This window comes from Cydia amplana, chromosome 14 (genome assembly GCF_948474715.1).
Source record: "Cydia amplana chromosome 14, ilCydAmpl1.1, whole genome shotgun sequence".
Taxonomy (NCBI): domain Eukaryota; kingdom Metazoa; phylum Arthropoda; class Insecta; order Lepidoptera; family Tortricidae; genus Cydia; species Cydia amplana.
In genome coordinates this window covers 16,698,050-16,721,165 of record NC_086082.1, presented here as the reverse complement: position 1 = coordinate 16,721,165, position 23,116 = coordinate 16,698,050, and the positions used below count along the sequence as shown (strand labels likewise).

General features: G+C 39.8%; 3 protein-coding genes across 3 annotated transcripts; 2 read left to right on the top strand and 1 right to left on the bottom strand.

Annotated features, from left to right (window-relative positions):
* Nucleotides 1-142: 142 nt before the first annotated feature.
* LOC134654383 (nucleoporin NUP42-like) lies at nt 143-19,046 on the bottom strand. Its single transcript, XM_063509848.1, has 4 exons — nt 19,034-19,046; nt 1,787-1,907; nt 1,402-1,640; nt 143-952 (listed from the first exon to the last, which is right to left on the bottom strand). Exons 2-4 carry the CDS (start codon nt 1,878-1,880, stop codon nt 143-145), a joined length of 1,143 nt encoding a protein of 380 aa, XP_063365918.1. The 5' UTR covers nt 1,881-1,907; nt 19,034-19,046.
* LOC134653860 (stimulator of interferon genes protein-like) lies at nt 3,522-10,193 on the top strand. Its single transcript, XM_063509224.1, has 9 exons — nt 3,522-3,696; nt 4,678-4,728; nt 5,481-5,716; nt 5,829-5,923; nt 6,621-6,786; nt 7,539-7,607; nt 7,973-8,078; nt 9,050-9,163; nt 10,084-10,193. The coding sequence occupies exons 1-9, from the start codon at nt 3,633-3,635 to the stop codon at nt 10,167-10,169; spliced, it is 987 nt and encodes a 328-aa protein (XP_063365294.1). The 5' UTR covers nt 3,522-3,632; the 3' UTR covers nt 10,170-10,193.
* Nucleotides 12,174-19,884, top strand: LOC134654382 (uncharacterized). The gene is made up of 3 exons (XM_063509847.1): nt 12,174-12,437; nt 13,238-17,942; nt 18,852-19,884. The coding sequence occupies exons 1-3, from the start codon at nt 12,233-12,235 to the stop codon at nt 19,882-19,884; spliced, it is 5,943 nt and encodes a 1,980-aa protein (XP_063365917.1). The 5' UTR covers nt 12,174-12,232.
* Nucleotides 19,885-23,116: the final 3,232 nt, after the last annotated feature.

Here is a 23,116-nt window from a genome sequence, read left to right as displayed (position 1 = left end):
TATAACAGCGAAAATCGAAGTTCGCAAATTGCGGGCATTTTTCTCTGTCACTCTAATTACGCCTTCATTGGAGTAAAAGAGAAAGATCCCCTGCAATTTGCGAAAAACGTTTTTCGCGGTAGCCCCTCAGTTTCGCCCCTGCTCAAACACATAAAGCATGCGGTGGAGCCATTTCCGGTATGAAGCCTAATTTAAAACTATCCGCCTTAAACATTTCCAGGTCCTCAGGAGACACGTCATTTATGTTACTATACACTGCTGGATCGTTTCCGGGCGTCTGTTGAAATACATTCGCTTGCCCAAATATGTTTGAAGGAGCATTACTAGCATTCGTTTGGAAAGCTGAACTTTGAGCGAAAGGAGATGGTTGTTCAAATGGGCTTTTGAATGCTGAGGCAGGGGCAGTGCCAAATTGACTTTGAGCAGTGGCTTGAGCGAAGAGAGACTTAGGGTCTGATGGACTGTTAGCTTGTGCGAATAAAGATTTTGCCGGGTCTACGGAACTGTTAGCCTGTGCAAAGATGGACTGTGGTGTTGGACTACCAAAGACATTCTGTGCACCAAAAGTACTTTGACTCTGAGGTTGTGCACTAAACGGACTTTGATTTTGTGTTTGTGCTCCGAATGGACTTTGATTTTGCGTTTGTGCACCAAATTGACTTTGATTCTGTGGTTGCACCCCAAATATACTTTGGTTTTGAGCTGGCGGCGATCCAAAAACATTCTGCGTCGCTTGAGAAAATATTGATTTTGCTGTATCTTGTACAGCACTGCGAAACACTGATGACGCGTTGTTAGCTTGCCCGAAGACGTTTTGAGGTGTTTGGCCACTAGTGAATGGTGATGACACAGGTTCACCGTTGTAGAGGCTCCGTAATAGGTGCGGTGAGGTGGTGAGTAGTTGTTCATACTTGCTCCTTGTTTCTTTCGTTAAGTTGTTCATGAACGCCACCTGTATATAAATTGAAATGTTTGATATAATTGGGCCGGTACAGAAAACTTCTTGGTTCTTTTACTTTTGTGTATGGAAATCATTAATTTTATTTTAACAATTTTAAACTTCTACCATAGTGATTTAATTCTCTTTGGTTCTACCAATAACCTCTAGCCGGCTCATGAATCAAAACATGCTAAGAAAAATGTAATTTGACAGAATACAGATTAATGGCGTTATTCATAAATGGCTGCTAACTTAATCAGTTGATGATCATTGTTTTTCCCTATCTGTCATTATGCCATAGACAGGGACAAATGATGACCATCAGCAGATTAACTTAGCAGACGTTTATGAATAACGCTGTTAAACTTCAGTGTAATGGAAGAAGACATAGTCCCTGTGCGGGTAGACTATGAAACAAATAAATATTAAAAAGTAACAAAACAGTTACACGAAATACTCACAGCCTGTTCAACAGTATTATTAGCTTTAGCTTCGTAAATAAACAACCTAGCTTCCTCGGCTGACAAGTCAGTGAGACCAGGGAAGTTGGGCTTCTTGAACGGGGCATAGCAAGAGAGCAGCCACTGTCCGCCTTTTAATGCTGATTGGACGTCGGTCTGGACTTGTTGGACTAGCTGCTCGTCCGTTACCCCGCCCGGTGCTTGCTTCGGAGGTTGGCTCTGGTTGGTTGGTGCATTTGCTGGGGGTAAAGAATAGTATTCTTAAAATGGTAAATCTTTACTTTATGGACCGGTTTTTGGGGTGATGGGGTGATAATGATGTTAGGACTATTCAACGAATTATAAAATTAATGAATAGTTTTACGGGAGAAAAGGATACTTATACCATGGTAGCTGTATTTTGAGCCATACACATGCTCAAAACGGCAGTTTTGCCCGTAGCGGCAATATCCTTCTTGAAAGTATTTGCACACCACCATTGTATAAAATTTAACAGAAGTATAAGCCTCTAAAACTTTGGTTTAACTCTTAGCAACAAGTTTAGTAAAACCTCTTCACTCGCAATCAAAACTCAAATGTCAACGTCAACGATTAATACTAGAAATTGTTTTGAGTGAAGAAGCTGATGTTTTTCACTATGTCTTGAATAACAATTGTTTTAATTTTATTAATCGATTTACTGAGTCGATTCAACATTTTGCTGCAAGATTATGGCAGCACTGTCATTGTCATCACAGGGTCTACTACGAACACCGAAGTTCGCTAATTGAATTGTAGGCAGGCATCTTTCTCTGTCATTACATACGTTTTAATTGGAGTAAAAGATATAGCCAGTTTAAACTCTCGTGCGAGCCACGAGACGAGCCGCGAGCCGCGCCACGAGACGAGAGTGTAAAGCTTTGGATTCCTCCGAAAACGGTGCCGTCATAAGACGGCCGTCATATAGCGGCAGCAAAAGACGGCCGTCTTTACGGTGGCGACATGTGGAAAGTACCACGGCGTCATAACACACCGTCATCCACCAAGGTCAAAGCAGCAAATTTGAAAAATGTAGGCGCGATGGGATAACGTCCCATAGAAAATTTGAATTTCGCGCCTTTTCCTATTGACAAGATTTGCTTGATCATCTATAATTTACTTGGAGGATGAAATATCATCAGAAGAGGAAAATAATCGTAGTACGCAGGGATCGGAACCGGTTTTTTGCAAAAACCTAGAAATAACCATATTTTTTGAATTATTTTATACTCGAAATGTAGGACTCAGTTGTGTTTTTAGGTTACGACTTCGTATTATTAGATTGCCCAATTGGAAATGAAGTAATTAGCAAAGAACGAAAAAATACCGTTTCCGTTCCCATACAAAAAATACCGGTATCCGATCCCTGGTAGTACGGAATCATTTATTCAAATCTCGTGTCATTTATTCAAAATGGCGTCACCGCTATCTAATAAAACGTTCACGAAACTATCGACAAGGTCATGACGGCCGTCATCTTACGTTACGTTGACAATCAACGTAACGTAACGTCGTCTAGGAAACCGCGCCATCTTGTTTACATAGACAACGTTCTAGTGACGTCAGTCAACGCTATATAGCGGCCGTAATATGACGGCACCGTTTTCGGAGGAATCCAAAGCTTAAGCGGTGGGCTCGCGGCTCGTCTCGTGGCTCGCAAGCTCGTCGAGCTAATATAATTTAAACACTAACGGCACGGCATAAGGTTTATAACCGAATGACAAGCCGAGCGCGAGTGTAAACGGTGGACTCGCGTCTCGTGGCGCGGCTCGCGGCTCGTCTCGTGGCTCGCGCGAGAGTTTAATAGTCGATTTAGACTCTCGCGCGAGCCACGAGACGAGCCACGAGACGAGCCACGAGACGAGAGTGTAAGCGGTGGGCTCGCGGCTCGTCTCGTGGCTCGCAAGCTCGTCGAGCTAATATAATTTAAACACTAACGGCACGGCATAAGGTTTATAACCGAATGACAAGCCGAACGCGAGTGTAACCGGTGGACTCGCGTCTCGTGGCGCGGCTCGTCTCGTGGCTCGCGCGAGAGTCTAAACCGAGTGTAAAACGGCTATATAAAAAAAAAAACAAAATCAAATTTTGCAAAGGATGTAGCGCGGTGCGCGTGTTGTTTACTTTTATTTACTTGAATTTCTGTTTTTATTAGAAGACTAGAAGTTCTTATATTAAAATAGATTGTATTTCAATGAAAAACCCGTCACAAGATGGAATTAGAACATGTCCTAGGCATCCAGGTTTTATTTCTAGGCGGCATTACTGTCGGATATCGTAAGTTTTGCACAACATAGTAATCTATTATCTAAAGTACTTTGTCATTTTCTACAGACACAATACAGAACTTTAATATCGTACACATTGATATAGTATAAAGAAAGTTTCTTTTATATTAGGTCAGTGATCGTACATTTAAAAAGTATATTATTAATTGACCGTAATAATATTAAAAACCGTTTAAAATTTAGGTTACAGTGAAGAAAGTTACACCATAAAATAGTTTTTTTTATTTGTATGATATCACCTAGATTCTAGTCACATCTTGTGTGTGTGTGTGTGTATGAATTACTAGAACTTAGAAATATAATATCTTGTGTACAGTTTCTTCACATTATTCACTCAGAGCGTGCTCAGAGCTATCTTGTACAGTCAGCAGCAGAAATTGGTAAGGGGCGAGGCAGGGATCCGATACGGGTATTTTTTCGTTCCTTGCTAATTATTTCATTTCTAATTGGGCAATCTAATAATACGAAGTCATTACCTAAACACATAAGCATAACTGAGTCCTACATTTCGAGTACAGAATAATTAGAAAAATATGGTTATTTCGAAGTTTTTGCAAAAAACCGGTTCCGATCCCTGGGGCGCGGTGTTCAAACTTCAAAATTACCTTGACACACTCTTATTCTCTTAACAATAAAGTTGCGTCAAGATCATTTTGGAAATCTGGCCCGCTTAGCAACATCTGCTGCTGACTGTAACTTATTGCTGGCAAAGAGCCCATTATTTTAGTAGGCAACCATACATAGATTTTTAAAGTTTGAACTCTGTTTTGAATGCAACAAGGTCCATTGTTTAAAAATCAAAACTAAGCTGTTTTTTAAACAAGGAATGCACTGTTTAGATTTTTAAACAAGGACTCCATTGTTTAGGTTTTAGTGGGCCTCAGTACTCTCAGTAGTTTGTGGGAAGCTTGAAGCTATAGACAAAAGTATTTGTTTTTTGTTTTAAATTAACAAGTTTCTTTTGTTACAGATTCTTTAAACATGGACTTCCCAACAATTCAGAAATATGTGATATTATTAGGTGAGTATTATTTGACTTGATGCTAGTTTACAGGTTTTTTTAATAACTTTAACACATTTAGGGCCACTTGTACCAATCACTAACCCGGGGCTAACCGGTTAAACCTGGAGTTACCTTGGTAACCAGTACCATTTGACACTGGGTTAGCGGTTTTACCGGTTAATAATGGGTTAGTGGGATGGTGCAACTGGCGTTTAATGTATAGAATAATGCCTTTGTCAGCATAGTCACCATTAGGCGGGTCCACACTGAACGAGTCGCCTCACGAGGAAATAGCTGCACGAAGGAAGCACCTCGGTTGGTGGAGATGTGCCTTGGGCGTTCTGTGTGGCCTATTGGAAAAATATAGATAAGACAGTAGATAAACATTAATTTGACTAGTGATTAGTGTGAGTGTGAGTTCATAATTAGTTACACTGGCATAGTAGCAAATATATGAACTCGCACTTAACAATAATCAATGTGTTCAGGCGCCGAGGCCCTTAAGGCCTGTCTCCATATTGCGCGGCAAACTATCGAACATTGGCTCGCTAGGCAGCCGCGCGCAATGGATACCGGGTTGGCTCGCGAGCCAACTCGATCAGATCGCGTTGGCTCGCGAGCCAATGTTCGATAGTTTGCCGCGCAATATGGAGACGGGCCTTTAGATAATTAGGGGTGAGGACAGTATATTAACCAGGGCTCCCCATACTATGACCTGCAATATGGCCGACAAAGTTTATAGACCTCTGATACAAACAATATTTTTGCAGCCCGCTTCACCGCCTGCCTACTATCCAGTCAATTCCTGGAGCTTGCTATTCAGACGATCTACACTGCCTTCCAAACCAGGCGCCTCCCCGAGCTCCGCTTCAGAGACAAGTACAGGAACACTGTCTATGCCTTCGGGGTTTCTACGGCGGTGCTAGCGGTGAATCGTCAGTTGGTTCTAGACTTGGATGTGGTTTTGATGCTAATAGGTTGCTCGGTTGCAAGATATATTGAAGCGGTAAGTTTTTTTGTAATTGTGTTCATAAGCCCTTTTGCGCATGAGATAGTTTGGGGCTAGGACGGTTAGATTTATCCCAAAATATGTTCTATTAACAAAAAAAAAATTTCAGAAACGTCGTTCAGCAACGATAACTTACGGAGAAGGGATGGCGTGCAGTTTCTCAGAGGGCTACCTGTACCAAGTGATCCCCAGCGATGGAGCCAGGTTGGTACCATCGCTCACTGTTAACTGACAGTAAACCTTATTACAAAAGGCATAAGGTCCACCGGTGGACAGTTAAGAGTGTTGCTGTTCCTAGTCTTTTCAATGCTACCCCGTAACTGGACCAACGAAAGCTAGAATGGATTTTATATAATTGTGACAGTTCAGTACTTAAGTACTAACAAAATTCGCGTTAGTTTTTTTATAATCAAGCTTCGGACTCTTGTTAACCTTTTACTTAATTTTATAATATTTAAATCATGTTTTGCCTGGGCTACGCGCATGTGACTCCGAGTTGCTGTGCAGGTGTCCATAGGCTATGGTAACCTCTAACCATCGGTTCAAACACTTGTCAAACTATTTGTTTTTATGACGTGTTAACATGGGCTACATTTTTGGAAAGACCAACATGTCAGCAATAAAGATATTCTAAAGGGGATTTTTTTTTTAAACATACATGTTAAAGATTTTTTTCTTATACCATGTCAGTAGCAAATAAGCATAAGGTACCGTCCGCCTGATAGTAAGCAGTTATTGTAACCTATGGACAGTCTACAACTCCAGAGGGCCTACCGCGAACAACGGAAGTTCGTAAATGGCGGGCATCTTTCTCTGTCACTAACTACTTGGAGTAAAAGAGAAATATGCCCACAATGCGCTTTGCCGACCTCTAAACTTGAAAATTTGACTCTTATTCTAGATTCTACGGTCTAGAAGAACAAATCCGCGAAGCCGAAGCCGACCACGGAGTCTTCTTCCCAGTCCGGAGACTCTTCATAGTGGTGACCAGGTCTCTCTTCTGTCCGCCCAACCTGGAGCATTTTAACAAGCGGGACCCGTTGCAGCCCAGCTTAGAAGCCTGCAGGGTCAGTGACGTTGAGGTCAATAGTGATTATCAGGAAAAAAAAAACAACTAATAACCAGGTCAATAGACCATAAAGCGAAAATTCCTCGCGAGGCAATTTCAAGGTGTAGTCTCGCCTCGCCCTCGGGAGGACTCTTTATAGTGGTGACCAAGTCTCTCTTCTGTCCGCCCAACCTGGAGCATTTTAACAAGCGGGACCCGTTGCAGCCCAGCTTAGAAGCTTGCAGGGTCAGTGACGTTAAGGTCAATAGTGATTATCAGGAAAAAAAAACAACTAATAACTTGGTCAATAGACCATACAGCGGAATTGCCTAGCGAGGCAGTTACCTCGCGAGGCAATTTCAAGGTGTAGACTTGCCTCGCCCTCATGAGGATTCTTCATAGTGGTGACACTTGGTCACTCTCTTCATCGATAAGCAGGACCCTTTGCAGCCGAGCGTAGGAGTCTGCAGGGTCAGTGACGTTGAGGTCAATAAAAAAAATACACATACATATGAAAAACTATCACGATGTTTTCCTTCACCGAAAAGGGATTCGTAAATGTCAAAATGATTCATTAGTGAAGCATAAATTATCAAATAACATCAAATTTTATCATCCTAATCTGATGTTACTAACAAATAATTTATGCTTTATGCAGATTTTTCAGATCTAAAAAGTGGCAATGAGAATTGCATTATTTTTTAAACGTCGTAAAAGTGTGGTTCTTAGGTGTGTTAAAGTTTCTTAATTGACAACTTATTATGTTCGCAGAGTCTGTCTGACGTGCAAAAAGATGTTGCCGGAGTGCGGGACCGCATATACAGAAATACTACATACAAGGTAGTTATTTATTATGAATAGTATCCGGCCGAAGTTTCGATTTCAGTATAATAATCATTTATCGGCCGAAGGTTCGGTTTCGGCCGAAACTAGAGCAAAACCGAACCTAACCTAGTCAGTAGGGTGTTTGACTGAAGATGTGATGTTTTCACGTCCTAATTATTTACGTACCTACTATTTGCAGTGTAAAGAAATTGTGTCAATAAATGACTACCTATTACTTATGTTCCATGTTTTATTGTATTTATTTAAACTGTAACCACCACCTTTATTATCGCGCGAAGCGCGTTGCGTCCTTGCGCAGCAAATTGTTTACTTTTTTAAAAATTTCACTATAACTATAGGTAGTTATAATATATTTATAGATTCGCCGCCACCCCGACGACCCTAGGCCCGTGCACGTGGTAGCAGAATGCGCTACACCTCTCCACACGCTTTGGAAGGTACTTCAACGGCGCCTCGTCTACCAACGTAAGTACTTAATAGGTCAGATGCGGTCATTAGGCGGGTCTTTACAGAACGAGACGCCTCGTGAGGAAATTGCCGCGTGCTTATGCCTCGCCTAGGCAAATGCACGCGCGGTCTGTCTCGGACGAGGCCTAACAAACTTCAGACTCTACCGTGACCAAACGAATTAGGCTGTATAACTCAGGAGGTCATCCGTTTAAAATTACCGCCTGCTACCTACATCACTACATAGTAAGTCGCTTCCCGCTGTCTGTCCCTATGTATGCTTAGATCTTTAAAACTACGCAACGGATTTTGATGCGGTTTTTTTTTAACACATTCACTGCCAGACAAAAAACGGCGCACTACCCCAGAAACCGGTCGTCTATAGCTGCGTATTAAACAACCCGCCCAGCGGGTTGTCCGGCATCTGAGCAAAGTTTACGAGCACCCACCAGGTGGGTTCCTGGTAGTGAATGTGTTAATAGATATAATAAGTCAAGAGGAAGGTTTATATATAATTTGTTAACCCGTGCGAAGCCGGGGCGGGTCGCTAGTAGCAAATAGAATAGAAATCATTTATTCAGACAACATCAATACAAATTCAAAGCAAAGTCAGTCATTAAAATAAAACAGTCGAAAGAGAGGTGTGGAGCCGTTATGGTCTCAGCAATGCAGCTGGCACGACTACCGTGTTCAACGGCGCTGGTTTTCTGTGGAGGCAACGGGGTGTGCGGTACAGCATACCTACTGTGCGACTCGTTGCAAATGCCTCCGGTGGGTGGTAGCAAATGCCTCCGGTGGGTGGTAGCAAATGCCTCCGGTGGGTGGTAGCAAATGCCTCCGGTGGGTGGATAGGTTGCAAATGCCTGCGCCCGGTTGCCAATGGACCGGAATGGTCCCGTCTCGACCATAAAGTACTCTCTATAGGACACATGCGCACTTATTGGCAATTTGTATCGTATGTCGGTTTAACAACACTTGTAATATTGCAGGTCTAGCGGCAGCGGACGGGGATGAGATAACGGCGGAGTTCTGCGCCACACTACCGGCCATCGTTGCCAACAGCCCCGAGCTACGCGGCAAGGTCGACCTCGTCTACTATGACGGTCAGTTCATACTAACTCTTTATTAGCATGTCTCACCCATGGCAGATTTATTAGATTATCTAGTAATTTAAATTGTATTTTTCTTATTTACTCGTAATGCATGTTAATTCTAAGATGTAATAATTGAAAAGATGTGTCCCGCCGAGTTTGTTGCCGGTCCCATATTGGGATACCCTCCTCCGATTGAGGGGGGATTTAAATCTTCTCGAGGCAGAGGTGTAGGGTTGGAGCCGGTGTAGCTTTATTTGACGTTCATAAGCGCATTGTAATATGCCTACTTGAATAAACTATCTTTTATCTTATCTATCAGACAACTTCGCACGGGTGGTAAAGCTGGATTTTTTCCGACATCATATTTCAACCAGGGCCCTGTTTATCAAAAGCTTGTAACTTGTAATACAAGTGGAAGTCCCTTTTTGTCAGCTTTTGTTAAAAAGGGACTTCCACTTGTATTACAAGTTACAAGCTTTTGATAAACAGGGCACAGTTTACACAAAACCTTAACAAATTATCTTGTCGCGTGCGGCGCGTCATCGTGAATCTTATCGGAATGCTCACGGAATGGAATGTTGATATAGGGTATTTGACTGTCTGTTTTTACACCATGCATGAAATAAAGCACCAGAAAATTAATAGAGAAACGTAGACAGTAGTTATTTTTAGACACAATTTCTATTTTAAAACCCGTGTAAAACTATGAAGAGTAGGTAATTTGATTGTGACGTCACATGCTAGTGTTTCAGATAAATTTCATAGTAGCAAAATCGTTTTGACAGTACGAAAAAAGAAACTATTTTGACTAATAGTCAAATACCCTATTGTGCTGTATCCGCGAGCGTTAGTGACGTCTTTGGCGGGTTAATGTATTTCACTACAATATGTTTTTTGTATGTTATAAGCATTTTATTTTCTAATTTCAGACCCAGAGGAAAATTTGGCTGAAGTTCTGCTGGCGAAGATTCGAGAAATTGAACCGGAATACGAAAATATTAACAGGAACAAATAGCAACTCTGCGTTTAAGAGTAAAAGGGGACGACCGCTTCGCCATACAAACGTAGACCTCATTTTCCTCCCTGGACATTATGTAATTAATAATTATGTTATTTTTACACAATTTGTTGTTTATTAACAAACAAAAAATTGTGTAAAAATATTTTCCCAAATGTAACATCCGGAGAGGAAAATGGGGACTACATTTGTATGGAGAAGCGGTCGCCCACTATCCTCTTTAGGCGACCATTTGTGAAACTAGTTTTGGTAGAGAATCGTACTGAAACATTCCGTGCCAATAATATTTATAGGTACAGTCGCCATCATATATATCGGAGCAGCCGAGGTGCTCACAAATATCTGAACACGCCTCTATTGTCAAGGCGTTAAAGTCGTGTTCAGATATTTTTGAGCACCTCGGCCGCTCCGATATATCTGATTGCGACTGTAGGTACATGTACCTATAGTTGCACCGTTATATGTTAATTTATAAAAAATATTACTCGATAATGATATGACAAATGATTAGTGTTTAATTATAAGTGTGTATGTTAATTTTTTGTACTGTAGATGGGTATTTTAATCCGATCTCAGGTTTGGTACAATATAAGTACTATAATACTATATTTTTGGAGTAATTTATCGTTGATACGTTTTTATGAGAATTTTAGCTTTAGCTTAGTTGGCCTTTATAGCCGTAACGCCCGTAACACACTACCGCACCGCGACCTTGGTGCGGTGATGTGATACAGCTTTTAGGAGTGATTTAGCATGAACAAACAACATCAATAGGTTTAAGGCCTATGCACATTAGGCGCGTCCTCGCAAAACGAGTTGCCTCGCGAGGAAATTGCCGCGCGAGGCATCTCGGTCGGGGGAGACGTGCCTCGCCCGAGGCAATGCGGCCGACAAAATGACAGACGGTGAAAAGGCGCCAATATTCAAAAGCTCTAGGGCGCAATTTTACTGGGTTTATTTTTAGCGCAAGGCTTTTAGCACACGTAGTCGACTCAAATGTGGCAGTGTAAACACGCCCTTAGAGTATGATTGTTTTATATGTAAGTTTTTTTCAAAGAATTTATTAAGATTAAAAGTAGTTTTGCTAATTCCGGATCAAATTCGGCTAGTTAAGATTTAATTGGATTCGATTTGAAAGTTAAATTTTGTGTTTATTATAAGGGTGCTAAATTATTTCAATAATTATTATGGCAGTTGAATTTTAATGATGTTACTTGGAAATTAACAGTTATTTTATGTTTGTATGGCGTGTACTCAAAAGAGTACAAAAGCATTTATATTGATTAAATTTGATACATACTTAATTCGTTTCATTTTTAGTGTTTACCCTATCAAAATGACGTTCTCAATCAGAAGGTACCACTTTGTCGCTTACCATAAGGACGCTCTGATTGGTTATTCGTATAAAGATACAAGCAAATTTCGTCTTTGTGGTAAGCGACAAAGTGGTACCTTTTGATTGAGAACTTCACATAATAGTCGTTAGGTACCTACAATAAAATTATAAAACAGTAAGGACTATCTCCGGACAAAAGTAAATTCGCCAGTTCAAATACGAGTTAGTCAAATTCAAACTTTTCCTGTGACCAGAAGCCCTGGTACCGCGAAAAACAAAAATCGAAATGTACCTATCCTTTGCCTATAGTCTGGCAGGCCGTTTACGTCAGTAGAAATAAGCGGCAAATTTAACAAATGTAACCCGAAGGTTATCTTCCCATCAAAAATTTGCATTTCGCGCCTTTTTTTACTGACAAAGTTGTTTGACAGACTATAACAATTATGTGCAACAGCGATAGAGAAGCGGATAACAAAACATTGATTTGCGTTTTTCGCGGTTCTTTTTTTGGCTACATTTACCTAGTCCAGCTACATGCAACGTATCGATTATTTTGAATCGATTGCAACTGAGTCTATTTATCAGCGCTATTAAAAGTATCTCAAATGATACCACAGGCGGGCTGTCACCTGCCATTGCCAAACTGTCACAAACAAACGTCAAAACAACATCGATCTCACGTGTCTTCGTAAAAAAACATGTTAATTAAAATTAATAACTGAAAATGGGTAAACGTAAATATAATACCGAAAGTGAAGAGGCGCCTAAGAAAATTAAGACTTCCGAAGACGTTCCGGAAGCAAAAAATGAAAAAGAAACCGAGGAACAACCTCAAAAGGTTCCCGAACACAAAAAAGCTGGTAAACAGCATGGTTTTGATGTGAAGCACTTCAGAAGAGAACTAGCTTCGAAAACCGGACAAACTATGGGTGAGTATTGGTAATTTCATAGTAACAAAGCACATAGCTTCAAGATACAACACGATTCTGAGTATGATGCATAGGTTAGGGGAGGGGTTATGTTATTTTAACTAAATGATTCATAAATGCGACACGGGGTGGAATTATTGAGTATGTCCTTTGGTACAAGGTTTGCACCAGAGAGCTCCGGAATACTCCGGATTGTAACTTTCATGATGCCGTAACTTTTAAATTTAAATTATTTTGGGACGGAGTTAAATTGAACTGAGATACTTTGTGGGAACTTTAAATAATAACTATTAAGATTATTGAAGGAAAAGTTCTTAAACTCTTATTTTTCCTTAGACATTTCATATATGTATTTTTCAATTTTTTCATGAAGGAACTCATGGGGTGCATTTGTTAATCTGTGGGAGAATCTGTGTTACCGATTTAAATTACCTTTTGTGGCTAAACTAATAAACCAATTTTGATGAAAAATGTCTTCAGAAAGTTTAGGCCCAAGAAGATACATTTAGGGGTCCTGTATTTTTTTATTTGTTACATTTTAAAATAAAATGATTCAAGTCTACCACCCGGGTAAGTCTCCTCGGCCCCTATACTTTATATTTAAAAATGCAGTCTAAGAAGGATGGGGAAACAACACAGAATTCCATGTAGGCATAACAGCGAGCACAGATAAAGCAGAGTGACTAAAACGTATTGTCTGTTAGCTCCTCAAACATGCTCTGCCTCAAATAAATTTTCGCTTTCCTATGTTGTAAGCCATGGTTCTCTCCTAGTAACCAATAAAACAATTTTTTTTCCAGCACTAACCCAGTTCCTCCAAGTATGCCTGAACCCCGACAGTGAAGTGGACTACATGGCCGAATACCTAAACGCCGGCGGCAACTCCCACGAAATCCTCCGTCAGATCAACCAGGATAGCAAGATGAACCTCACCCTCGCCACCCCTGCCTTCCATCTCTTCCACCTCATCATCATGAAAGTACAATCCTCACAACCTCAAATGTTCGCAATAACTGAGGAAGCCAGTAGATATTTCTTAAACACATTCATGCCAACCATTGAAATCATGATCAGCGAAAATTCCGGACCACGTCACAGGAAAATCGTCCTTAAACTCCTGACTTCAATAGTCACTTTAAATCCAGATTTGGGTGTCGAAGTTATCAACCAAGCACCATTAACACCAAAACATTTGCAGTATATTCTTGAAAAGCCGAATTATAAAGAGAAGGATAATGTTAGGACGTCATTTGTGCATTTTATGACTTCTTTTCTTGTTGATGGACATCTGCCTTTGATTAAAGCTTTATTAGAAAAGCAAGGATTATTAGCTCTCGTAATTCCAGGGTTGATTCATGATGAGCCTGATGCAGTATTGATGTTCTTAGATATTCTGAAAAAGAACGTAATTGAGAACAGTTTCATTTCAAAGAGTTTGAAACTGAAGACATTCAGTCACCAAGTGCTGTTTAATATCTTTAAACTGTATTCTTGGAAGGGACCGCCGGAATTAAGTCAGGAAGCGAAAAATAAGTTACGTCCGGACATAATGGCACTTTTATCAGAAATTGTACTGACGCTTTTTACCTCTCATAAGCTTGGGTTATATTTCACTGATAATACTTTAGGTATGGTGGACGCTAATAAAAATCAGAACCTGTATAAGGCTCTGCTGACGCTAAAAAGGCCTTGGGAGGCAGAAGAGTCGTGTGAAGTTATACTGAAAATAGTTCACAAATGTCCTGACTTACACAGAGCTATAATAAATGTTGTGGAGCAGAGTTTCGAACCTCAGCACTCGCCTATTTGGGACAAAACTTTGCAGTTTGCTATTAAATTGCTGGATGTTCTGAAACCAGAGGACATGGTCCCTAGAATGGGTAATCTATCATCAATTCAAATTGTTAATTTTGCGAGATACGTAACTTTGCCCATTCCTCTGCTAAAATTCATGCAGACACATTTGGGTAAAGACCAAACTATATCTTTATACTGTGTAAAGCTTTTAGTAAAAATGCTGGAAAGTTTAAGAAAGTACATAAGGATTTTAGAGATGGAAGACAGTCATGTAGATATTTCTGATTTGAGGAGCAAAATGGAGTATTTCTTCCCAAAACACATGCCCGTGCCTACGATTATCGCGACATTGATACAAGATGTTATAAGTGGCAAAGAGGTTACAAAGCCTACTCAAGACTACAGGCTACCGAAAATATCTGAAACAGACAGCCTGATTTATCTAATGGACCTGTTATTGCTGTATAACGATATCCACCCCACATTCTTTGAAATGCTAGAAGGAAGCTTAGACATGAGAAAGATTCTAGACTACTCCATGACACTGACTGCTGGGAGAGTTTCACTATTGAAATTCAAAGTTGTGTCTTTGTGGTTGACTTTAGACAGCTCAGCAATTTCACTCAGCAATCCGATGTTCAAAGATCTCTTCAACATTATGCTGGAAGTTTATACAAACACTGATGATAATACTTGGATTGAGGCCAAGGATACGATTTGCAAGTTTTTCAAAAACACAGGAATTTTTGAGGGGGATGAAGACGAAATACACCTTATGCTTTACACTTTGCGGAACTCTATTGCGACTCCTACTGTCTTGATCGGAGATTTGGTGCAATACGTGCTGGAAAACAGCAAAGATCTTACTGAAAATATCAGAAATCAAATTGTCAACTTTGAAATTTCTGATCAAACCAGTGAAGCGAATTTAGACAAACTATTTAACGATCTTATGAAGAATAAAAACACTGAAAACACATCGTTTTTAGAGAATAAAGTGCCATCTCCTTTTATCGTAGGCTGCATGCAATATATACAAGGGAATAAAGAAGCAAGAAAATCTTTGAAGCCATTTTTATCAATGTACGTAGCAAATTTACTGCACGCGAACTATTCTCCAGAATTGACAGAGATAGTGATTGGAGACTCCAAGGTAGATGCAAGGAGTTATGTTGCCAGTTGGACTTCGGAACCTGAAGCTCTCTCGGATACTTTATCAGGCCGAGATGATACCATCAAAAATATATCAGCATCTATCATTGGCAACAGTGAAATTCTCCTAAAGGACATCTTCCAATGTCTTGAAGAAGTTTCTTCAGAAGAATGCGACATTATCATAGAAGATGTTCCTTATAAAGTTAACACAGCACAGATTGTGGATGGCTCTGAGCTTCTGATTTGGGCGAAATATCTAATATTCTGTACAGTCAGACTAACAAACATGAACTCCTTGACGGAAGATCAGCAAAAGAAGATTAACCTATACTTTGATTGCTTAATATTTATTGGGAAGAAATGTCACATGAGAGATGTTTGTCGTACGATTGTATTGGCCGTTTTCAAAAACCCGCACTACCTTAATATCTACACGCCTTTGGATCTAAACAAGAATCCATGCAATACCTTGGCGACTAAATTTCTTTTAGAAGTGATGACTCGACACGCAGATATTATGACATCTTTAAACAAGACACAAAAGGTCCTCAAGCCTTATCAACAGAAAAACCGTAGTGAAATCGTGAAGGCGTTTATTAGAATATATAAAAGGAAGAATGTCAACAGCGATCACACGATAAGAGTTCTCGAAATAATTGGCCTTTCGGAAGCAGATGACGTCATAGTGCTACAACACATTTTTACTGCAGATCCCAGTGCTTGCGTTAAAGATGACAAAGAACCAAGTCTAATGCTAGAGGTACTTCGAGTACTTGTCTTGAAGTACTCGAAAACTGTAACCATCGAATTACCAAAAGAAGTGTTCAAGGGCATTGTAAAGGTGTACACAAACTTGCTGACTAACAAAGAAGTGATTCCCAACTTGACAAATATTGAGAACTCTTTGACAGAACATTTTGAAAACAAGCCTCACCAAGTGAAACATGTTAGTGAGGAACAATTCAAGAATTTCTTTCAAGCCAACTCCATTCGTAAAACAACGTCCCTCCTCGCGGCCACTTTACTCAAACTCAGTCAGAAGTTCTGCAAAATATTTAAAGACGAAATTGACAAACCTGACATATTAAGCCAGAGGGAGCTCACCTTACCACTCGGTAACGCTATTATCCATCACGAGACTTTCCTAGTCGCGAATAAAGATTTCCTGCCTAAAGTCTACGAGGAATACAAATCTAATATTTTAAAAGTATTAGAAAAACCGCATAAAGCTGGACAAGTATATATCTCCTCTTGGAAATTCATAAGAAAACTGATTCTGGAGTGCATGTCTCAAAAGGAGTGTGAAAAGCTATTTAACAAGATTCATAAGTTTGAAACCGCTGAAATAAGCCACATACATCTATTCCAGGCGTGCTTCTTAAAAATGAGTCTCTCTGAAAAAGGGCACAAGAAAGACTACCTTATAAACTACTTGTCATCGTCTCTGAATTTGATAACAATTGCGTTACAAGGAACGAATGCTGAAGTTTTGAAAGATCTCGCACAAAATATCCACGATGTTATTCGACTTGCTGGATCTTTCAAAGGTTTTGACATTGATAACAAGGAATCTCTCGTAAAAATGACTGAAAGTTCCAGTTGGCAGAACTTCTGCAAGGCTGTTTTGAAAAACTGCTTGAAAGTGAGATCAGGTGACCAGGAGAATGCCTCAGGTCCGCTATTGCTTGAGACATTAACAAATCTAGTAAAACTCTTCTATCCTAACGACCACTCTGATTTAGAAACTCTTTTCGACATGGTAACCTCACATTCTGAATTCCTAAACGTGATGCTGAGCTACCACAGTTTAGAAATAAAATCGAGATTGCTAGAGCTTCTATACGTCTTGCTTTCTCGCAAACAATCAGTGATGACAACGCAACAAATACCAGTGTTCTTAAGTGCTTACCATGCAACAAGAAGTCCGTGCGATCGCTTGATACTAAAGATCCTAAACTTTTACGAGACTCACGGACTTCCAGTCAACGAATACAAGCCTTATTTGTGGGGAGATTCCGCAGCTAACTTCTACGCTGTCCGCAAGAACAGATCAGCGTCTCTTTGGAGTCATCCCACTCCAAACCAAGTCATGAACCTTCTAGACAAGGAAATTGTCGATAGAACCGTACGGAACTTTCCTGTGACTGAAAAATTAAGCTACGATTATGAGCTACCTTCATCTAACTCGTGCAAGGGTATTAAAGAAGCTGTACGCTTTATGTCTGAAGAGTTCAGAACTTTAAAAGATTACGAAGGTGATGTAACTCGGATGATATTAAAGCAAAGATACGATGCCATAATATCGGAATTAAAGGACGTAGACATAGTGAATGCTTCACACGTCGATCCAGATGAGGGTATCTACGACCCAGCATTCATATTTCCCTTGTTAAGTCACCTGTTGACTCCCGGGTCCATGGCGTCGTGTTTCAAGATGTTGCGAAGCGGGTTGCTGTCTCTGCCTGTAGTTGCGTTGAGCTCGCATTGTCCTGATATGCGTGCGGCCGCGTACCACGTGCTGCATCGGTTCCATATGCTTCTGGAGACCGAAACGTAAGTAAATTTTTATTTGAACTCTTTACTTCCACTAGTAAAATAGTAAAAAAGTGGCCAAGTGCGAGTCGGACTCGCCCATGAAGGGTTCCGTATTTAGGCGATTTATGACGTATTAAAAAAAAACTACTTGCTAGATCTCGTTCAAACCAATTTTCGGTGGAAGTTTACATGGTAATGTACATCATATATTTTTTTTAGTTTTATCATTCTCTTATTTTAGAAGTTAGGGGGGGGGGGACACACATTTTACCACTTTGGAAGTCTCTCTCGCGCAAACTGTTCAGTTTAGAAAAAAATGATATTAGAAACCTCAATATCATTTTTGAAGACCTATCCATAGATACCCCACACGTATGGGTTTGATGAAAAAAAAATTTTGAGTTTCAGTTCGAAGTATGGGGAACCCCAAAAATTTATTGTTTTTTTTCTATTTTTGTGTGAAAATCTTAATGCGGTTCACAGAATACATCTACTTACCAAGTTTCAACAGTATAGTTCTTATAGTTTCGGAGAAAAGTGGCTGTGACATGTGGACGGACAGACAGACGGACAGACAGACAGACATGACGAATCTATAAGGGTTCCGTTTTTTGCCATTTGGCTACGGAACCCTAAAAAAGAGCAGGAACTTATTAAATGCAGAATACTGCTTTGTCACATAAAAAGTTAATTAATCTTTTCCGTAGTGTATGTTTTCCCAGTTACATCCTAGGTAGCCTAAAGGTGCACGAGGCCCGCTTTTTTGGTAACCTAATCCGAAGAATCTCCACCACTTCCACCAGCTTCTTGGAACTTATTTAGGCCTCCCTTTTCCGCAGTAGTATTCCTTTAAAATTACTGTGTTAAAAACTCTTTATATGTCTGTGAACGTCATTTATCTATAATTTAGGTATAATTTTATTTCAGGAGACACAAGAACGACAAGCTCCTCCTCACAGACTTCATCGAGACCCTCCGCCACAGCTTGTCAACCGCCATCAACAGCCAACCTGGTGGTCTCAAAAACCCCCGTCTCCCCTCTCTCGACGCTATATATCTCGCCAAATCCCTCATGGTCTGCACCGCCCCCTTCGACCCTCTTTACAAACCCGTCAACAACTTCCTAATTGCCAAACAATTTGTAGATTTAACTGTTGTTCCTGATTTTCTGAGCCTCTTTCATGACAGTGACGTTGAATCATCCGACAGAAGACTATGGATTTTAGATATAATTAAGCATGGAACTAAGACTATGACAGATATAAGTGTAATCTTTAAGACTATGTGCTTGAAAATGATAATGGATTTCTACTCTTCTGTTTTGAGTGACCGGAAAACTAAAGAAAAGATTCTAGGAGCGATGGGAGCTGTTGTAGCTATACCTAGAGCGTTGCAAATTTTGGTGGAAGGATATGGTCTTGTGTCGTGGCTGCATTTCGTCGTAAGACAATTGAGAAAAGAGGACAAAACACTAATAAAAGGAGTGCTGAATATCATAAAGAATATTCTCCATAGCATGTACATAAACTCCTTGTCGCGTCATATTTCTGCACCTAAATTAGACGCCGAAGGCAGGCCGTTAGATAAAGTTATTGAAATAAGAGTGAATAGGGAGATAGAGGGAGAAATACTTGTACTTTTGTATGACATGCTATATAATACTGCAGATTTAGAAACTGAGGATTTGATTTCATATGTTAAAACTTACAGTTTGCTATCGAAGAATTCCATCAAACTGCTGACTAAAGAGAAAGTTCTAGGTTTAGTGGAGCAATGCTCTAGCTCTATTAAAGATAGTGAAAAAGTTATATTGTTAAGAAAATCGGCGATTAGAAATAATACTGATATGTTGAAGAGCAAAAATCTAAATGTTGCCAGTGTAGGATATAATGCAGAAAGCAACGAACTACTACTAAAAGAGTTAACGTCACTGTTGCAAAATTTCATAAGTGTTGCTTAAACATATATTATTGTAAAATGTTCTTTTTACATAATTACAGATATAGTATTAATAATGTTATTGACTTTCATTTTATCTACCTGTAAGTACGAAGTAGGTACAGTTTCGGTTTTAATGTAGGTATGGAGTTACGAGTATATCTCTGATGTCAAATGTGCATTCACAATACTAAATAGGTACAATATATTCCTTTGCGTAATCGTACCTTGTGATTCCTTCACTTAACCTTTTGGACGCCAATGACCGATATATCCGCACCGTAGGTTCAAAGCCGATTAATCGGTCACATATCACAGAGCAACATAGACCTACGTGCATATGCATAAAGTTCAATTTCAGTTTTGACACTTCGGTGACGTGGCGTCAGCGTGACAGCTTTTGCGTTTGACACGGCGTCGAAAAGGTTAAATAATTTACTGAGATATTAATATCTAATTAACTACCTACCTATTATATCTGCTGTTATCAAGTTAAGGCAACTTATCGAGAGCGCGGACATAACTTGAATATCAACTGTGCAAGTTTATTAGCACTTCGTAGCAGATTATCAGTAGATCAATTAACGAGGTACTGGTTGCAGACAAACGTACACACAGTACAAAAAGAAAACCATCAGAAGCAATATGTACAGAGGCTGAAAAAGTGCATGACCAGTTTATGAATGGCATGGCGGCCATGCCCTTTTGCACATGGGAAAATGGGAGTCAACTTTAATATTAGAACATTCGCATTCAGACTATTGACTTTGCTGCTGTTGCAAATGTCAGACCGAATGTTGATGCCCGGAGTTTTGACATTTGAAGCAGCAATGTCGTAAAGTCCAGAAGAATGTCCTAAGAGAACTGCCCCTATAGTTTTTTGTTCTTTTGCCCATTTAGCACACTTACTGGCCCAACATACCTAAGACTAAACTGTTCATAAATGGAAAGGCGCCGACAAAAGGTTAATTTACCCTACCATAAAATATAAAGTACTTAACTTTAAACATATTAGCATTTTTGTAAAACCACCCTTAATTGAAGCAATGAAAGTCCAAATTCCACCAACGGTCTTGTAAGGGTATGTCAAGTATGGTGTCACTTACGGCTATCACCGTGAATTGACACATGTAAATGCCGCAGACTAGCAAATTGGACTAGACATTCCAACTACCCTCTCACAGTCTAATCTAAACTTTAAAACACCGACACAAAGCTCAAAATCGTTAAAAAAAAGTTTTGAAATGTGTTTTAGGAGTTTTAGGGAATCAGTTTTTAAGTTAATTGGAATAGAGTTGATTTTTGTATGTTTTGAAGTTGCAATGCTTTTATGGATCGTGAATGCTGAAAAGACAAATAGAGCAGTGCATTTAGGTGATAAGATCGGCTTGTAAGGACATTGCGACTTAAGATAGGTCCTTCGTTGTCGTTTTGCAATGCAGACATACCCGTGACATGTACAGAAAATGTGAGATGTTAGATTGTTAAAGTCCAACCGAGCAAAACACAAGTGTCTTCTACAGGCCTTGCAATATGGCATACGATTTTAGATAATTGCTGGCAGTAGGAGCAACGAATTGAATATATCAAATGCCGCAACTTGTTCAATATGTTGTATTGTATTGTTGATAGAATTGTAATACAAACTGCCCATCGGTGGACCTTATTATAAAACGCGTAAGGTCCACTGATGGACAGTAAGAATGTGGGCGATTGTACAAAGAAATTAGAGCGAGTTATATACAAGAGACGACATCTCGAACAAAATGTTTCCGCACCTCAGAGAAGTGCATGCATGCATGCGAAGCCGAAAATTGTTAATAAAGACGCCACGAGTATTTTTTGACTCAGTTAAACAACGTTGCATACAATACTTTTTCTACGACCAAACATTTACTTTGAAAACTAAATAATAGTAAATCAACAGTTATTTCATTGCTTACCGGTGAAATGTTATTCCATCCCTTTTATTATATTTTCTTGTGCTATTGTTGCAACTTTTTAACACGCACGAAGGCATTTTTAATTTTTTTTTTAATTTTCTGTACATGTATGTGTGGCATCTCGTCAGTGGTCGGTGACGTACTAAAAGCAAAGAAGTGCATGCACTTCTCTGAGGTGCGGAAACATTTTGTTCGAGATGTCGTCTCTTGTATATACCTTAATGGATATATATGTTACTTCATGTCAACCGGTCTGGCCTAGTGGGTACTGTGGGTAGTGATAGTGACACTGCCTGTGAAGCCGATGGTTTTGGGTTCGAATCCTGGTAAGCCTCAGTAAAGGCATTTGTGTGATAATGAACACAGCTATTTGTTCCTGAGTTATGTTCGTTCTCTATGTGTATAAGTATGTATTTATCTATGGAAGTACAAGCTTTGCTTAGTTTGGGCACAGAAAAAGTAATATAGGTACGAGTATTTATAGTACTACGTGAGTACTACCGTACAGAAAGCACTTCCTACAAAACCGAAGTTACACAGCGATACAGGGTCGAATCATTACCCCACCTTATCAGACGGTTACCGTTATGGTAGGGGTTTTTATAACCACTTCTAAAATAACCCTATGAAAAACCCCGGTTAAGGTAACCGGTTCCGGTCCCTGATCATGATTTGATATCACTTTCTAACTTATGGCATTATCCCTTTCGGCTATTTAGGGTTGTCAAAATTCAAGTCATTATCTTATCTCTGGTCGTGCACGCAAAGGGATGTCAATTTGTGTCAACCCTAATAATTGCTCGGAGCAATGCTGAGCCGAGTTTGCCCGAAGTCAGGAGTGTCTCCCCAATGGTTTGGGGCTAGATTGATCTGTGTAAGATGTCCCCTAATATTTATTTATTTTATTCATGTCAAATTTCATGTTATTTCAGAATGTCGTTTTGAAATGAGAGTTATATATATATAACTTAGATTGTATGGCGGCGGCTAGGTTATGACACTTATGACTCTTAATTAAAATTCTCAAAGCCGGTTTAGGGTGTTTAGAAAAATGCGGGCAAGAGTACAAACCTGCAGTGTGAGTTATGGCTCGTAAAAACAAAATGGCAAATAAAAAACAAGCTTTTTGTTAGGGTTCCGTACTCGTAGCTCCGTAGCTTGTATTAGTACCTAATAAAGTTCCATTCAATCTACAATTTACTACCGTTGTCCGTCTGTCTGTCACGGACTGGATCTCACGGAGCGTAAGATAAATTTTTAAATGAAAGGAAAAATGTACACCTCCTGCAGGACTCGAACCTGCGACCATTG

What these genes read in the sequence shown, in the direction of transcription:
- LOC134654383 (XM_063509848.1), bottom strand. Translation starts at nt 1,880, where the DNA reads ATGGTGGTGTGCAAATACTTTCAAGAAGGATATTGCCGCTACGGGCAA. An exon ending in CTCAAAATACAGCTACCATG is followed by an intron (nt 1,641 to 1,786) that starts GTATAAGTATCC and finishes CTTTACCCCCAG; the next exon opens with CAAATGCACCAACCAACCAG. An exon ending in ATAATACTGTTGAACAGGCT is followed by an intron (nt 953 to 1,401) that starts GTGAGTATTTCG and finishes ATTTATATACAG; the next exon opens with GTGGCGTTCATGAACAACTT.
- LOC134654382 (XM_063509847.1), top strand. Translation starts at nt 12,233, where the DNA reads ATGGGTAAACGTAAATATAATACCGAAAGTGAAGAGGCGCCTAAGAAA. An exon ending in GAAAACCGGACAAACTATGG is followed by an intron (nt 12,438 to 13,237) that starts GTGAGTATTGGT and finishes TTTTTTTTCCAG; the next exon opens with CACTAACCCAGTTCCTCCAA. An exon ending in ATGCTTCTGGAGACCGAAAC is followed by an intron (nt 17,943 to 18,851) that starts GTAAGTAAATTT and finishes ATTTTATTTCAG; the next exon opens with GAGACACAAGAACGACAAGC.
- LOC134653860 (XM_063509224.1), top strand. Translation starts at nt 3,633, where the DNA reads ATGGAATTAGAACATGTCCTAGGCATCCAGGTTTTATTTCTAGGCGGC. An exon ending in TTGCAAGATATATTGAAGCG is followed by an intron (nt 5,717 to 5,828) that starts GTAAGTTTTTTT and finishes AAAAAATTTCAG; the next exon opens with AAACGTCGTTCAGCAACGAT. An exon ending in CGACCTCGTCTACTATGACG is followed by an intron (nt 9,164 to 10,083) that starts GTCAGTTCATAC and finishes TTCTAATTTCAG; the next exon opens with ACCCAGAGGAAAATTTGGCT.